Raw genomic sequence first — 19,172 nt, forward strand, 5'->3', positions numbered from 1 at the left:
AAAATGTCGAGTTAAGAGGAAAAATCTATTTCCAAAATTTTATTTCAAATCTCTACACAGCATAGTCAAAATAGAGCCCCCTAAATAAGGAATCTTAGCATTACATCAACATTTCATAATACCCAAAAGTCAGTTTATGCTAAATACATAAAAAAGCATATATCACATCATTCTATTTCATGTCGTTCATGAATAATCAGTTAGCAAATTTGTTCGCTTGTGTTCATTTTTTCAGCGCAAACTGACATATTTTTCCCAATTCTTCGTTCACAAATTTCGTGCTTTCAATCACAAACTCTTTATCCAGGAATTTCTGAATAACTTGCAAGCAGTTTATTTCCAATCCTTGTTCAAAGTCGGAACTCAAAGCCCGTTCCAAATTTCGCCTATTTTCCGTTTTATCGTCTGAGTTTTTCAATTGAATAACTGCTGATATCGTTGATAACTTTCCAGTTATGAACCATTCATCTTTTTTCGCCTTTTCATTGGAGCTGGGCTGAACAATGTTTTCGACAAGAATGATCGTTTCTTCATTTTCGCTTTCGTTTTGATCTGAATTGCCGGCTTCGCCTAAAATTCCCATAATTTTGGATTCCAATTGTTCAATTTCAAAATATTTTGCCTCGGCTAACAGGTCTTGAATAATTGGCGATTGCTTAACGAGATTGACTTCGTCTGTTCTGAGAAAGTTAAGAATATGTCGAAATATTTTGCCGTCTCTGTCGATAAAATAATGCTGTTTTAGAGAATCCAAAACAATCGGGATTTTTCCACTAAACATTTTCCCCAGTTTTGAGTTGGGATATTTAGTCAGTGTTTGCAGTGTTGTCGTGTAAGCTGTTCCTCCAACATCTATATGCACTGGGGCGTTTAATCTGGTCAGCTGTGCAGGAACGGGCACGCCTGCAGCAGTGTTTTGTGTAGGATTCTGTGCAGGAATTGCACAAGATGAGATTGAGGTGTGGATCAGAGGAGAGGGTGACTTGGAATGGAGAGATCCATCGGAATCGTTGCTGTCTCCTGACTTGACACTTGATGATGATCCGTTGTGTGAATTGGGGGATAGTTGCTCTTCTTTTATTCCACTGTTTGAATCTAAATGGGCTAAAAATTTCAACCATTTTAAAAGAGAGGTACTATATGGGGTCTGTTTTCGCGGTGATCGAAAAATTGTGGTTTCGTCATCGAACTCCTATAATTTAAAATTCGTAGCGAAAACTAAAAACGCTTGTAGGTCAAATCCTTCTATCCTGTTCTACAATATTTACCCGAAATATGATTAGGAGCATTTTTTTCTCCGAGCAAAAGAGGGGCGTAGTAGCATATGAAATGGTTAATATTTAAAACAATATTCTACTGAATTTCTGCGACCCAATATCCCAAAATTTCAAAAAAAATAACGGTTCATTCGATATAATTTCTATCCCGGCCTCTAGTAGGATGAAGTCATCATTACAAGCAACTACAGGCATCGAAAAAAAACCTACTTTAAGAGTTGTCAGTTAAATACTTTTTTTTCAAAATTGTTTTTTCAGGTCGCTATTGCTTAAATTTAAAGAATTTATTAGTTTTGTGCTGAGGCAACGTATAGATAATGGTGTCAAAGTAGTCTATATTCATTATATCTTAACTTTTAGGCTAGGCAAACTAGGATGATTAAGTGGAGTGATCATTTAAATTCAAGAAATTGAACATTTAAGAGTTGTCAGTTAAATACTTTTTTTCAAAATTGTTTTTTCAGGTCGCTATCGCTTAAATTTAAAGAATTTATTAGTTTTGTGCTGAGGCAACGTATAGATAATGGCGTCAAAGTAGTCTATATTCAGTATATCTTAACTTTTAGGCTAGGCAAACTAGGATGATTAAGTGGAGTGATTATTTAAATTCAAGAAATTGAACATTTATGATGTTCAAAATATTGGGATACAATTTTTCCCTCTTTTTGTTCTTACCAGTTTATTGGGTTGAATATTTACATATAATAAAAACAATCGACGAAAATTTTCAACTAAGTCCTTTTTCGGACAATAGCTTGCCCAATTAGTTTTCGGTTTTTGAAAATAACTATAAGTTGAACTATCTGAACAAAACGGAGACAGTACTGCAACGGCTTTTCGCTTTTAATACACTTAATAACATTGAGACAAAAGAAACTTTAAAAGGATTGTACTTGATGACATTAATTTTTATTCTTACTATGTTTTTTCTTTCGTGGAAAACCAAAAGTTGTAAGTTGTATTTATTGATTTGAATCCAAAACTATTTACAGGCATACAAAAATGAACAAACAGAGTTGTAATGAAGAAGTTACAAAATGTAGGAAGTTATTATTGAATTAGTATTTAAGATGATGTAAGTTTAAAAAACTTCGAAAGGGAACCAAGAATCATAGTAGGTAACTCTAGAAATTTTGAAGACAAAAGCTTTGAGAAACAGTTGTATTGTATTTGCCTATTAACTTTCAATTTATTCAAATTTTTAAACTTCTATGAACTAGCTAAGGGGCTTTCTAAGGTTCGTAAACATGAATCATCACCCTACTTTTTGAATAGTGCGATCAACAAATTTGAATTAGAAAAAAATTATACGTGAAGAAGCTAGAAAAACTGAACTTAACCTCTTAGCTAAATAGACAATAAACGGTGAGAAACTTTTGGTAACCCGAGTGCATAAGATATTCATCTCTTCTGCAGAGCTAGACATCAACATATCAACTCTATCTGAAGCACAAATCTCAACTTTTTTCTATACCATTTGGGATAATTACAAACAAGTAAACCAATTCCTCTTGAAACAATTCTGGTAGGGGTCAATAAATTAGCTTTTCATGTTATGCTTCAGGTTTTTCAATGTTCTTATAAAGACACATCACGCGACAAGTTTTGACCTATTTGAATGTTTTCCAAGCGCTGATTGTACCAATGCACTGTACTTTTTTCAGCGTCTGGAATTTTAAATCTAATCTATTCGAATCTAATCTACATCAAACTTTTAAAAATTTTGAAATCATGGCGTCGACAAGACAGCTGAAGTTTATCAATCTTAAATGTTATTATTAAAAGCCGAATTGAGTTTTTTTGATAAGTAATTGTTCAGACTTTTGACAACCTTGATGTATAGGTTGCGGGATTGATGAGAACTGCGTAACTATTTAGGATATAATCCAGAGTTTCAAAGTGGTTTTAAGAGAGTTACTTAACTTTGAGTGGGACTCGAGCTTTTCAAGTTTTAAAATATGGCCTTGTTTTTAATTAATTCTGGCACTGCACAGATCTAGAGTTTTCTAATTTCAACTAATGTGTCTCAAGCTTATGTTAAAAGTTGATCTCATGTTCTCTAGGCAGAAACTTTCAAACATATCACTGAAAGGAAATGAAAAAGTGCTGTTTTGTATATGCCTTATTTTGCGATGTTATATCAAATCAAAACAACTCATATGTGGCGCAATTTCTTACCATTTGATTTGCTGGCCATTTCCCGACGCTCCAAGTCACGTGATATCTGTTCACTGTCTGGTCGCTCCTTAAAGTTCAGACTCCTCCGATTCCTTGCCATCTTTGCGTCTGGTGCACCTCCTACTGAGTTCTGGATTCCGGACGTTGATGTCGGGAGTCCAAGTTGAGAACACAGTCCGGCAGAACTGGACGTCACAACATTTCTTAGAGAGGGCGAGCTGGAACCCCCGAATGTCGCTAGAAGATCGGAGTAGCTTAAGATACTTCGTTTCTCACTAATACAAGCCGAGTTGCTTCCGGTCGCTGAGTTTAACATTCCGGGTAAGAGGTATACAGATGATAAAGAAGTGTTGGAGTTTTGGGCGTTATTGGGCGAAAGGTTTCTATTGTTGGATTCGGAATTGGAGTTGTTTGAAGACGATAGTTGAAGGTTTTGATAAATTGCAGCTGCAGCTGCTGCCATTGCACTCGGAGAGTTGATCATCTTTTGCAGTTTTTAAAAATGGTAATTCTGAGAACGGATAATAAAAGAACTCGAATATCTGATCGGCGAAAATTTAACTCGTGTAAGACTCTTTAACTATGTGTAACACGTATAATTATAAGATTAAAAATGCAAAAATACCTTTTAATTCGAAGATAACTTTTTAGTTACTCTTAGATTTTGTAATTTTTAATGTAACTTGTAACGTAATTTGTAATGTCAAACGGTTTAAGAACAGCAAATAGTTGACAACGACGACAGATAATGATTTAAAAGGCTGGATAAAACAAATAAGCCAAAGATAAACAATCAAAACTGAAAATAACTTTTGAAAGCAGCGAGTATACTTTATATTTTAGAGAATTTTAAGAGAACCAAAAAAGGAACAAACGATTCAGTTGAAACTGATCTGTTAATTGTAAAGTCCTGAATTGTGATCGAATAGCCTAATTCCACTAAACTTTTTGAACAACTTCAAAATTTAGTTAAGACCCGCTGTTTCAAATTTCATCATGTTTCACTTAACGTAAATTATTCTCAATTTCAGCGATTTGTGACCCGTTTTCAAAATACTACTCACTAAAATTTAAAAATTTGCTAACTCAAAAGTTTTGCAAGTGAAAATAAAAGGAAGTCAACAGCTTTTAATTTTTAGTTAGTAATCATGAATTGCTATCACGATGATTGATATCTTTCAATAACTTTTTTCAGATAATCAGACTTGCCAATTAAGGAAAGTTTCTATTAAACACAAAAACTGAGCCAGATTTGCGTTAAAAAGACAGTGCATAAGACAAAAAAATGATTTTTTTTGTTTTTGTGCTATAGTAGTTATTGCGGTGGTGTCGCAGTCGTGTAATATTACTACTGTTTAGAGCTACAATGCTTAGTAATGTTGTGCCTCGGAATTCAGTGCCGGGGGCTACCAGAAATCGGAGCCATATGTAGCAACTAGGAAAAATTGGGAGGGTGCCTGGGGGAACGAATAAATAACAGAGTAAGACACAGGCCTAGCTAGAAAGTGGCCCCCGGCTACAAATCCCCCCTCTCCCCTCCCCTGCTCAGAAGCAACCTAACTCACTTCCTGTGAGGGCATTTCACTCTACCCACACAGCAAGATTGTGCTCAATTTAGCAGAACGATCACTTAGAAGAAACGTTACTCTTGAAACATTCGCTAAATGCAGTAGAATAGCTTCTGCTTAGATGTTATGTACAATGTCAAGGTAAATCAATCTTCTAAGTGAGGATTCTGCTAAGAATTTTTTTTCTTTTTTTGGTAATTTTTAAAAAATATATTTCTAAACAAATTTTGTAAGAAATTAATTGCCCATTTTGATCAATTTAAGGAGCAAATTAACTTATGAAAAAAGTGCAATGATTTTGATCGGAAAATGAGTCAGAAAAACAAATTTGTGAAAAACTTCAAAAGGTTGCTCAAGAAAGATCGATTTGTTGTTAAAAGTAATCAAAACTAACGGATTGACTCACCACTATATAATGACTCCACTAATCTTTCGAGTTATTACGAAAAGTTTTTGAGCACTTAGATATGACGGGCTCGGGTCGGGTACTATGAAAGGGATTTATCTTTTTACTGTTTTTTTTATCGAAAACCATATCCTATCAAATTGAGAAAGTTTTGATCACAAAATTTTTTTGCAAAAGTTTTCTGTTAATGGGATAAAAAAAATCAGCACTGAATGGCATTTTGCTCTACTTCAGCTAAACAATTAATTCAACATTAGCCAAAAATTGAATTATTGAATCGTATAAATCGATTGAGAACGGTATTATAACGTGACTATCGGCTAATTTGGCCAGTGGCTAATCGATGCTAAGATTGGTGATTGGGGAGACGGGGCATATTGCGTTTTCTCCCTTCGTGATTTAGAATTGTCCCGCGGCCAATCGTATATTTGCATGGGAACGGCACACACACACACAACACACACATACGCATACACAATGTGCCCAAATGAAAGAGTACCAGGGGCGCTTTCCGGGATGCTAGATTTACTTTCATTTTGAACACAGTTCTGCCTCGGGATCCTGTTTCGGGATTAACCAGAGAACTTTTCCTTCGTTATAAATGGAAAGCGGATCTCAGATCTTTCTGTAGTAAATAGCGGGTCTGGTTTCCAGTGCTTTTTCGTGGTCATTCGGTGCGAGTGGAGAGGGGCGAAGGGAAGTCGGTGGAGTAGGAGGAGGGGGGGGGGGGGGGGGGGGGGGAGGGTGGTTCGGGTTTTGACTGCATGTTTGTTTTGTTGTGGTCAGGAAAAAGACAACAGAGACGTTTGAAAGAAAGAGGTTTTCTTTGCAATTGAGTTTTTCCTCTTTTTTCCATCGCAAGGACGTACTGTTTGTTTTGACATTTCAATCTTAAAATTAACACTTTGGGAAGTCATAATGATTCGAGAACTATTAATTTCACCCAGAAATATCAAATGATTAGTAAAAAAAGTTGAAACAAATTTTCTTACGACAAAAAGTGAAAAGCTGGGAAAAGCTCATTTGCCCTTAAATCATGTTTAAATATTTTAATGTCACCTATTTAATGCCTGCCCAGGGAAAATGGCAGACCTCGGGCACCAAATATACAGCTGAGAACTAAAAAGAGTAGACTGCGGGGGAGGGGAGGGGGAGGGGGAGTGCAATAGTCGACTAAAGGACTAAAGGCTTGCTTATAAACCAGGGGGTAACCTTTATTCCAATTCTGTGTGTGCGCAATTTCGGCGTATGTAGTAAAGATGATTGTTAGCCCTACAGCCATTTAGCATCCCCCGCAACATGCCCGGTTTAAACGAACCGTTCTCTAATTTTGCTCACGCGCCCTGGGCAATTTTACAGAACTGTGTTCAGCTAATATATCACGAAAATAAATACCACTGAAAACTTTTCACATATGTGCGTTTATGTTGAATGAATTACCGTCGCAGATTTTTCAGGCCTGTTTCTATTTTTTGAGAAAATGAGAAAAATTTACAAGTGACCCGGGGCTAATTTTGTTCTGCCAGTGGTTGATCAATCAAATTTTTCACTCAAACAGCCTCTGGCCCCCCCATTTAATAAACCGGTGATCTCGGTACGCAAAATACACACGCACATATGCTGCACACCACTAACTAATACAATATTTTTCTCTCTTTCTCTCTCTTTGTGAGCTGAGCGTTGTTTAAATCGCTCGCGTAGCTCAACTGACTTCGCCCCCAGGTCACAGAGGACTATTATCTTTGTGCATTTAGCCCCAGGGCTCATTCTATATCTCTTCTCAGCTGAGATATGAACTAACTTTCTACAGGGCTAATTGCACCTAAAACAGCATGTACACATCAGAAATGATTCACCTGGATCCTGAAAAAAGTTTTTCAGTCATATAGGTTCGCATCATAAAAACTAGTATGCTCGCAAGATGTAGAATATCCACAATAGTTCCTAAAATAACAGAATTTTTAAAAATAAAAATGAGTTTTAGCGAAGTACTATTTATCTTAAGCTACTATTATAAATATTAAAACAAGAAGGCTCCGGTAACGTGCGTGTGCACTTAAAAAACCGATCGCATCTTATCACATTTTTGCTCTAAGGAAACTGAAGTTGATCTTTCGGAGCGAAGCCATAGTGCGGCCATTGTTGATCTCACCATGGTTTTTTACAAATTGAAGGATTTGGATTGTATGTGGGTTCATTCTTTTTTAATGATCTGTTCACTTCTTTCGACTTTTTGATGCGATTGAGAAGTCAAACCAGAGTGGTTGTTTCATTAAAGCAAGGATAGTAAAGGCAGTGAAAAAGTAGAAAAGCGTGAAATCTTTTCAAATTTCATTCTGATGTGAGATTTTCATAATTGAAAAAAAAAATGTTTTGAGACCATCTCATTTTTATGGAAACTAGTGAACGTGAAACATATTATCTAGTAAACCATGGCTGCAAAGGCCTGAATTCGCTGAGGGGATCTAGTGGGATTATGAGAGCATCAATATGTGATTTTATAATTTATTAATTAATTGCTCTCAATATTAGTCCTGTCGGTCTTTTTTATGCGATTTTTTGCTCAACCGATTTTTTTGTCTGATGCTTTTGACTTTTCGTCCTCACAAACGGGATAAACAGGTAACGTCCAGCGGGTATTAAGTGCTCTGAAAACTTTTCAGCTCTGTTTCAACTCAAAACTGTTTTGGAGATCTATATTTATGGTTTGAAGGGCGGTTTTAGAGGTTGAAGACTCCTCCACTGTTGACCCCCCCCTATTGCTCCCTGCGCGCTGCTACCCCCAACAAAGTGTTGCCTCACCCTCCCCCCCCCCATCAGCCCCCGGTGCACCCCCCCCCCCCCCGTTACTAGCTACTGACGAACAACCGCTCGCTAAAAACACGCAAATTTATACTATTTTCTTCAGCCTTTTTGAAAATTTCTCACCTTTTTGCTTTTTAGCCCTAAGTGTCAAGGAACTTCCTCTAGGTTTTAGGTTTTATTATTAGGTTACTGCATAGTTTCCAGTGGTAATTGAATGGTTTAACATTTACACATCACAAATTTTAGCATTTTTTGACAAAATTATTTCAATTTTTTTTACACTTATTCAGGTCTTCCCAGACCCAGGGGCCAGGATACCTCCTGAGGGGTTTGATAACAAGTTACTAACAACTATTTAAGTGAAAAAATTTTCAACTGTTTAAAGAAACAAAATTTAGCAAATATTTGATAAAATTTGCTTTTCTTCAAGTTTCTTTTTGAAAGTTTTTGTCATTTTTTTAAGTTTTCAGCCTCGAGAGTCAACAAACATCCTCTAGGGTTTAAAAATAGGCTACTGTAAAATTTCTAGGAGTAATAGAACGTCTTCCAGGATTTTAACATCACGAATTTCGGCATTAACAAAATTTCAATTTTCAAATTTATTTGACATTTATTGTCATTATTCAGGCTTTTGTCCTAGTGGTCAGAAAATCTAATTTAGGTTTGATAATAGGTTATTGGAAATTTTTGTTGGCCATGGATGAAATTTTAATTTTTAATTGTCACAAATTTTAGCAATATTTTTAAAATAAAACTTGCAAATTTTTATTTTTTTTTGGAATTTTTTGTTGTTTTTCAGTTTTTTCCAGCCTCAAGAGCCACGAGACTTCTTCTAGGGTTTAATAATATGTTACTAAATGCTTTTGGTGGAATGGAACGTCTTCAAAATTTTTTTAATCACAAATTTCTGTTTTTCATAATTTTTTCCGGCACCAGGGGCCCTGGGACTTCCTCCAAGTTTTGATAATAAGCTGCCGCATAGTTTTCAGAAATAATGGAACGGTTATCATTATTTTAATAACTCGAGGTTAAGCGATTTTGTTATAAAATTTTTTTTTTGCAATTTTTTGGAAAATTTTTATTGTGCAACGATTGTATGGATCTTTATAAGCCAGTAAAATTATTTAGGGCTTGAAACAGGGATACTGAAGTCTTGGAGTTGGGTTACTTGACAGTACTTTCCCGACAAAAAATGGTTTGAACTTTTTTACTCCGAAGCTGAAAACCTTTGTTTTTAACTTTGCCTTATTCAGTTTTTTCTATATGATTTATTTACTAACAAGGCTAGAAAACCAGAAGTTGCAGAGTCGAATCCCATCATGGTAAAAACTCTTATCTCTCTTTCTCTCTGTCGGTTAGGCCTTGTTTCCTTCTCCTTCTCGTTCACGTTTTTTTTTCTCTCTCTCTCTCTCCGTAACTCTCTCTCTCTCTCTCTCTTTATTGGTGCCGCACTTCAGCTGCTGTTATGTGACGTAATGTCATCATCTCTGAACATCATTAACAATAAGTTTTAGTAGAAATGTTTTTATCATACTTGATTTAACAGGCACTTTTTAAAAAATCATTGTTAATTGCTTTCAAAAGCAATATCTATCAAACATTTTAATCCTGTTTGTTCTTTTGTGCAATTTTTCGCTTGGCCGATTTTTCGTCTGACCCATTTGACTTTCGTGTCAGGAAACGGGATAAAAAGGTAGCGCCCAAATTGCATAAAGTTCTCTTAGAGCCGTTCAGCCCACTAGTCGACAAATGCAATGGAGACTGTTTTGGAGACTAACACCTATGGGGTGAAGGGCGGTTCTTAGAAATTGATCCCACACCCCCACCCACCTATCGCCTTACGCCCCTTCAAGTAATCTAAAGCTAGCCTCACTAAACCATGGCCAGCCACTGACGAAGCCAACCGCTCGCCGGTAGTTTGAGAGCAATTCACCCGACGCTAGTCGTAGCGGTTATGTTTGATTTTATTTTAATCTTATCTTGTCTTAACCTGATCTTTTTAATGGCACTTTCCATTGTTTTTACAAAGAGGCAATTAAAAATTTATTTTTATTTTAACTTGATTCTAAGTGGTAATTATATATTTTCGTCCTAATATGCATTATCTCCTAATATCAATAATAACTAGTCAGATCGTTTAAATCTAGTTGCTGGTAAATATTTTGAATCGCAAAATTATATAACTAAATAAATTATTTCAAACATCTGAAAACAAGAGTGCAATAAAAATAAAATTTTAATGAGTAAAAATTTTTCCAGGAGTCATTCAAGCAATACAATTACATTTTTGTTTTGACTTGAGGAAAGAAGAAGATAAAGATTGGTTAAATAAGAAAATTTTTAGAGCAAAAAAAGTAACAAAGAATCATAGGAGAAACTGATTGGAAAGTTAAGTTTTAATTTGAGGAAACTAAGCCAATTCAAATTTTTTTGAAATTTAGCATCAAACAAAAATTGATCGGAAAATTGATTGAAGCTAAATTTCATCAAAATTTTGATTTATTTGAAGCATAAACATCATAAAAGTTTATTTAGTTTTTTCAAATTAAAATTCAACTTTCCAAATTCTCCTATGATTTTTTGTTCCTTTTTTGCTCTGAAAATTTTTAACCAACTTTCTATCTTTTGTTTATTTCGCTCTTAGTTGACTAAATTTGTAAATTTTTTAGGCCAACATTATAGGACAAAGATTATAGAATCTTTAATGATTATAAGCAAACACAACAGTATTAAAGTCTAAAAATAACGAAATTGGGCTAATAACTTACAAGCATTAAGTCTGTGCCATGACAAGTAATATTAGTAAACATTTTTGTCCTCGCTTCCCAATACCATTTTGAATTTAGCTCTCAATATGGTACAAATTAGTAATAAAAATAGCCGAAATTACTTTTTTGGGTTAAAAAAACTATCAGTTTTTTTGGCTTAGAGCATTTTGGCGAAATGGTTAACCTCGCCAACTTCTCAAAACAGAGAAATTTTTTAAAAAGAGCAGCCGATTTGCATATTGTATGTTAGACAAGTTTTTCTAATTATTGTACCCTCGACTTTTTACGACGATTATATCGATCAGCCAAGATTGACTGAACAGAAAAAAAACCAATTTCTCCAGCACCTGTAAAAATATGACTTGCTTATCTTTCTACGACTACTGCCAAAGCTCATTTTCAAAAAATTGTGAAATCCTATATCGTATTGGCATTAGAGGTAACTGATTTTCCCAATACTTTTTCCTCCAGTTTTGTACGTTGAAATCAAGTATTATTTTATGCGGTTATATAAAAATCAGAATCAGAGCTGGGCAAAAATTTTTGAATCAATTATCAGACCTGATAGAGATTTAAAAATGTTAGTTCTGCTAAAAAGATAAAATATCAGTAAGAACAGATAAAACATAAATTTGTTATTAGAAACATGAAAACGCATGTTTTGTTAGATTGGTCGCGTTACAAACTCTTCTTTCAAAATGATTCCATATATAAAGAGAATATAACGCACAGAAGTTATATAAGAGATGTTGTATATGATCACAGTAATTTCATAGAAGCCAAAATTTCAATTGATAGATCATGGTATTTTCATAGGCGTCAAAATTCCCATTGATGGAACAGATAAACTTTAGAGAGGCCGAAAATTTATCTACGGATTACAAAAATTTGATGGAAGCAAAAATTTCCATCGACAGTACATAGTAAATTCATGGAAGGCAAGTGCCCATCAAAGGATGAAAGTTAACTCGTAAAAACATTTTTTGGCCTGAAATTAACACGCATTATGCTATTATTATATACAACGAATTAACAATGTATTTAAATAAAATACGGCAAGAATATTCTAAGTAAATGTTAGCGTGCTGGTGAAAACCTGCGTCGTTTTTGAAAACAATTACCTCAGAGCACAGAAGACGCAACAAAAGATTAATATGTCAACATACACAATTTAGTTGTAATACGTACCAAGTACCACTCATGATAATTGTATCGTACGGATTTGATATCGCAACAAAATCTAATATAGTAATTTAGTTCAATTTTAACTTTAATCATTGAAGTTCTTTTGATTTTGATTTTAAATCTGTTCATATACATAGACAAGATTCTGTCTGTTCACGATGTAAACAATTTTAATATTTCCGTTGTACCACGTGATCAACTTGTGATAACTTAATTGGTTATTTGTTAACCAATTTGCAATTTACTTCTTTGCTCTCTTTTCGTTATTGCAAATCAGTTGACAATTCAGTCGTAATCAGTCGCTCTTCAGAACAGTAACTCAAAACCTAAGTAGTCATACGCGACGCGAACTCCAACTAGAGTTTTAGTAAAATAGATTTTTATTAGTCAGAATCGCGATACGCGACGCAATCTCCCGCTTGAGTTTTGAATATAGCATATGTGGTGCATTCTGCTCAACTATCAATTCACACTGCACAACATGGCGCAATCAGCAGAGGACTCCCGCAAAAGACCGCAATACACATCAACGCTTCTTCTGAGAAGTCTGCAGTCACCCCACCTTTATCATGGGAGAAATGGACAACACAGTGGAAAACTCGAAATTCTAGCAAAAGAAGGCATACGTTTGGAAACTCTATTGAAAGTCCCATCCACAGGAAATGACTACCCAAGAGAACTAAACTGCGGAGAAGCCTTCGAACATCACAGCCAAGCAACCGAACGCGATCGCAAAGTACGAATAGGAATTCTTTGATTTCGGAATTCGCGGAGATCGGAATTCTCTGTGGCGATAAACCATGGGACATTTGCAATCAGAGAGCAATATATATCTTATACCTCTTGAAAGGGACTAACATACGCCGCATAATCAGCAGTAAACATCCACACTTGCTGACTGAATAAGATTCAATGAGGAATTTTTGGAAAGCAATGAAAGATTCCTTCATCAAAACACGTAACATCAACTATGATAGATTTGTATTTTCTCCTCCGAAAAAAAGAGCGTATTCGTTGAAAGTTTCCGTAGACGTTCAATAGAACAAGCTGAAAATTGTAACTTAGGAGACAAAAAATAATAATCACAAGCGTAACATCATCATTCTAAAAATTTTGGACTTTGGAAAGCAAAAGGAACTTCTCGAATGAAAGATAACATTCGGCAAAGCTCAGAAAATGGCCATCCACATCGAAAGGTGTGCGCAAAACTAGCAAAAGATTAAGCAAAACTGGAATAATGACCACTCACTAAACATCAGTAATAACGTCAAGGTGGAAATCGGAATACAAATTTCTACCAACAAAAACAAATCTACAATCGCAAGGCCAATGCCTCTCATCAAAATCGTAAAAATTTTTTTTGCTGCAATTGTGGACAACCTTGGAGCAACAATCACAGACCAAATAGCCCCGCAAAATGTAAAAACTGTTTTAATTGCAGAATTTTAAATCTTTTTGAAAAGATGCACAGAAAACCAAACGGACTCAAACACAATTACTACAATCCCAACCACGGAACATTAATCAAATTGATCTTAATCCTGAAGAAGATGATAATGAGGAATTGGTCAACTATATCACCAGCTATATAGAACTATACAGTCAGGTGTACGATTGCACATATGATAGTGACTCATAAGATAAGTACATTGCATCCATTTCATGTGAAACAGCAAACATGAGTCTCTCAAAGCAAAAATACAATTTGGCAACAATCAATCCACGTCATTGACTGAATGTTGTAATGTATGAAGCATATTTTTCAAGAGCCTTTCAGATAAAATACTCGCAAACACTTTCACAGCTCGATGGATCAACACATCGGATGCAACATTTTTTCTAACGGATCCATCACAATCATCAAAAAACTGAAAACAATTCTCACATACAACTACTTGACATGTGATAATGCACTCCAAACAGTGGTAGACGATGATCAGAAAAACATCATAGGAAGAGACCTCTTGAACAACCACGGACAAGCAATTGTTCAACAACAGGCAACAAAGGGTATATCAGTTAACGATGTACGTCAAAATTTCACATGCAAAATTAGAGAGGTAATCTCGTCGTAATTTTCCGAGCTAGAACTGGATCTCGTCGTAATCTCGTCGTAATTTCTAGAACTGGATTATCAAAGACACAAATAGTTAAATAGAAGTTTCATCAAAAGTACAAAGGAAAACACCAAAATGTCAATGCGTTTCAATTAATCTCCATTCTAGAGTTACTGAGGAACTCAAAAGATAGCAAAGAAGGCCATATTGAGACTATCAAATTCTTTCAATGAAATATATCTTTTCTCATGTCGGAATTACAGTTAAGCAAGATCAATTCAAAAAATGAGTATTATATTTCAAAGTCTTATACAAATTCATCCAAAAAAATAAATACCAAATGCGCAACATATCACAACATCTAACAAAGACCCAAAATGGTCAACAAGCATGTTTTTCAAACATAGACCCAAAATACGCATATGGTTAATTATAATTACATTTTGATACAGTTAAATATTGCAAATTTAATACATTTGTAAAGAATCAACAGGAACCTGTAGATGTAAAACTGGATTCCTTGGTTTAATTGATATGCAAGCAGAATTCCAGAAAGCAGTGGACTATAAATTTAAAGGTCTCTCAAACACATTTTGTTTTTAGACGACATTATAATGGTCAGTACAGGATCAAAATCCGAGCATTTTAATTATGTGACCTATTGTCTGAAAAAAATAAATAATGATAATTAAAGTATCAACCTACAAAAAATGTCATTAGCTAAGTTTGAAGTTGACATCTTCATATATTGACATATTCATACCAAATCTGGCACAAATTTCTCATTCACTAAGACCACCGTTAAAGAAATCTAATAAATTTGTTTGGACTAAAAATCAAATAAAGCACTTTAATGCGATTAATGAAAAAATTGCAAAAAGTTCAGAAAACGTTATCCTCAAATATATGTCCGAGTAAAAATGATGCTCCGAGATCTGGACTCAAAGCATCATTAGAACAGAATTCAACAGACGGTTGAAAACCAATTGCATTTGCCTCTCGTTTTCTCAAAAATTCTGTGGAACGTGGAATTTCACTGAATTAGAACTGTTGGGAATAGTATGGTACATCGATTTTAAGTATTACTTACAAGGTAAAGACTTCACAGGAATCAGAGATCATTGCCAGATCATCGCGCACTACTGTCCATACTTAAAGAGCCCAGATCAATCAAATCTTACAGTAGTAGACTCAATGGATTGATAGACTACGTTCATTAAACTTTACCATTGAACAAGTTCAATGAGCAAAAATGGGTTCAGTTGACTATATTTCCCAAAACCCATCTGCAAAGGCAAAAAAATCGACATATGACAAAAATTTTGTGTTTGCAACAATTCCAAAATCGGACAATCATTAAACCTAGGTCTTTAGCTTTTCAAATGCTCAGCACCATATGACAGCGCAATTTAGGGACTCTAAGTTTAATTACAAATTTTGCATCGCGAAATACTACTCTTAGAATAAGTAGAACACCACTTAGTAGTGAGTCAATGGCATCGCAGATTCCAGAAACACAACATTGAATGCCAATTTCACATCAATTTACCCCTCCTAATAGATGCACCACAATTGCCAAGACCACTTTCAATAAGTAAATTAGCACTACTAACTAAACCTAAAAATAAATCACTTTCCATTGACAAATTTAGGGCAAACATCTCGTTAATCTGAGACACTATAGAATGTGAATAATCTGTATTATTAAGCCCAATAAACACCATATTTGACACCAAATCAACAAATCACAACCAATTTCCTCAATTACGCGCGAAATCTAAAAACGCCAATTAATACAGAATAAGTAAATCGCCCTTGCTTTCTGCCAAAACTCTCTCAGTAACAATCACTCAAAATCGAAACTCTCCACATAATCGAAAATACCACGAAAAAGTTCGAAAAAACTTCTATACCTACTCGAATTCGAGTAACTTTCAATCCTGAAGTGAAATCCGTCAATTCTCCGAAATAAACAATTCCCGGGACCAACAGCTCCTCCAAAGATAAAACACCTTCTAAAAACACTCCAGATGCAGCTGAGGACCAGAGCCTAACCAAAAGAAATAGCTAAAACTTCAGTAGAAAACTTTTCGCTGTCCTCACTGGCAAGGATGCAATCCTAAAAGAAGAGAGATTGCATCATCCTCAGCGACGGAACTGGCCTTAAGGGAACAAGTCCATACATCCACTCATCGTGGAGGGACTTGAAAGTGAAGAATGAATGTCTCTTCGCCGATGAGCGTAATGCCATACCAAAGGCACGAAAGGAAGCTGTGCTAGAAGACAACATCGTACACATCAAGGGAGCTTTGCAACGCTCTCACTAGCACAGAATGGTTGGTGCCCATTTATCCACCGGGATATAATAGAACAAGCGGACGAGTACAAAACATGCACAACTAGTGGTAAAAATTAATAACCAGTGGTTCCGCAAAGCAAAATGGTCACTACTAAATAAGTCTAAAGAATCAATCGATGAAATTCAAATAGATTTTGGCGGCTCTATTCTAAACGAAATAAGAAGAGAACAATACTTTCTAATTGCCCATGATAGATACTCTAAATATCCTACCGTAGAACTAGTAAATAATGCATCCGGCTTAAATCTTATCCAGTTTTTTTTACTACAGATATTATTAGAATAGATCAAGTTGTGTTTGACAGGAAAAAGGTTTGAGGATTTCTGCAAAAAAATCCTTAAAGCTATTTATGCATCCGCAAATGATTATAGGACAATCGGATTTGTCGAAAGCCTCATAAGAAGAGTAAAAGAACAACCATCATGTATGATCCATCTTAATAAACAGTTTAATCTACAACATTCTTGTAATTATTCCAACACTACGAAAAAATAAAAAACTACAACATTATCTCCATTTAACCGACGTTATGACAAAAAATGTAAAACAGCTACTCCGAATAAATGTTAAAAATTCAGATAGTAATCACCTAAATTGTAATAAAATATCCCAACATTAGTTAGAAGATACGATAACCGGACGATGGAATCTCACTGAAGAACAATGGGCAGACACTGGCATGCGTGGCAAGTTCGAAATCAAAAAGTTCAATTCCGCCGCAAAAACCAATACCCACAAACGTCAAGCACAAACGCAAGAGGATGAGAATCCTCTATTTTGGTGTGAGGCCTTTATTTTGAACAATTCCTAGAGCTAAGAGAAGTGTTCAAGTGAAACTACCGAGGAAAATCAATTCAAATGCGCCCGGAAGCACAGCTGACAAAATAAGCTCCACAACGAAAGAAATCAGCGAGCCGAAATGTGAAACTGCTGCAGCCAAAATGTGAAACTAAAGACTAGAGATCAACGACATTGGTCCATTATGCAGATAGATTTCCCCCAAAAATAACGAAAAAATCTCTCAAGCATAAAATAGCAAACTACAAGAAAGACCTGCTCAGAGACAATTTGGGAAGTAAGAAAGTCAAGCGATCTCGCAAGCAAGCAAATGACGTCAGTATCGTTTCTTCTTCCCACTCTCGCATATCAAATTCCGGTAATGTTGCCAAAGATTTGAAAATGAGCATTCCAAAACGGAACTCTAAATATAACGAAGCATTTCAAAACAGGCCAGATCTTACTCAAAATCTGCATATGGGTCCACAACAACCAATTGCAGCGCCACCTACTCCGCCTTCGTTCTCATTGTCATCTGAGCCGCAATTAATCCCTAAATTCAATAAAGCCAACTTTCGGGCCCAGCAGGCGACACTTGAGAGACTCCGAACCATTGTCATTAAGACGAAGCAAAGGACAAAACAAGAAAACTGAAACTTGCCAATCTCGGAGTCAACAAACGCAAACAACAATTGAAAAGATCCATAACACTGAAAAGTACTCATGATACGAGCCCAACTTTTGTTGGCAGTTGCTCCCCTAGCAGTCCGAACGAGCGATGGACGTGCGATCCGCACACCAATATCCCAAACCAAAGGGAATTGACGGCCGACGAACTGTGTGATGATGACCATTCTGATTAAAACTTTACCGAAAATTACGAAAAATTTTATGTTCATTTACTAAAACAAAAAAATAATACTATGTAACCGGTGGATAATTACTAATTTTCTGATTTCATCTTTTTGCACGTTATTATTTCTCACAAGAGCTGAAATATCTTACAGATATTATATTGGAACAATATTTAGCATCGTATTTTAGTTGAATTTTAATTTTAACTCCGGTTTTTCATTTGATCTTGATTTTAAATCTGTTCATATACATAGACAGGATGCTGTCTGTTCACGATGTAAACAGTTTTAGTTTTTCCGTTGTACTACGTGATCAACTTGTGTCTTTTTCAGTTGAATTTTGTGAACACATTTGTTATCTATTTCATTCCTCTCATTTTGTTGCTGCAAATCAGTTGACAAATCAATCTTATACAATCGCGCTTCTAAATAGTAACTAAAAACCTAAATACTCAGTCGCGATGCGAACTCCAAATTAAGTTTTAGTGAAATAGAACTTTAGTAGTGAGAATTGCCAATCCCTCTCTTACTAGAGGTTCAAATATAGCATTTGCAGTGCAATCTACTCAACTAGATAATCACACAATTGAACGGTGCAGATTTGGTATCAGTAATAGCTAATGATTTTTAGAAAGCATTACTACCCTTGTTATAATTTATATATCCTTGTTATTATTACTACACTTGTTATTATATCCAAGATTCTTTAACAATTGCCCAGATACCTGAGCTTAAATTGTCTACATTGCTATATAATTATATCTTACATTAAAAAAGGTCATTTTATAAATCAGGTAAAATTTCTCAGGACAGATCCAAAATCATACACTTTAATCCATTTTCCTATTAATTTCCCACGAAATAATTTATTCTTTTCTCCAGTGCATATATTGACTGGTCAAAACCCTCACACCGAAAAATGTTAATTTAGCAAATT

At 35.2% G+C, this 19,172-nt stretch overlaps 2 protein-coding genes across 3 annotated transcripts in view; one reads left to right on the forward strand and one right to left on the reverse strand.

Moving 5' to 3' along the window:
* LOC142337902 (uncharacterized) overlaps positions 1-19,172 on the forward strand; it is a 519,657-nt gene that overhangs the window by 240,354 nt on the left and 260,131 nt on the right. The window lies entirely within an intron of this gene.
* On the reverse strand, positions 25-4,936 carry LOC142337905 (uncharacterized). Of its 2 annotated transcripts, none has more exons than XM_075387539.1 (2): positions 3,456-4,936; positions 25-1,095 (listed from the first exon to the last, which is right to left on the reverse strand). In XM_075387539.1, exons 1-2 carry the CDS (start codon positions 3,937-3,939, stop codon positions 224-226), a joined length of 1,356 nt encoding a protein of 451 aa, XP_075243654.1. In that variant the 5' UTR covers positions 3,940-4,936; the 3' UTR covers positions 25-223. The 2 variants fall into 2 exon arrangements, with proteins under 2 accessions (XP_075243654.1, XP_075243653.1); XM_075387538.1 differs by having other exon boundaries at positions 25-1,104.

The sequence above is a fragment of the Convolutriloba macropyga genome, chromosome 4, assembly GCF_964194025.1.
Source record: "Convolutriloba macropyga chromosome 4, txConMacr16.3, whole genome shotgun sequence".
NCBI classification, from domain to species: domain Eukaryota; kingdom Metazoa; phylum Xenacoelomorpha; order Acoela; family Convolutidae; genus Convolutriloba; species Convolutriloba macropyga.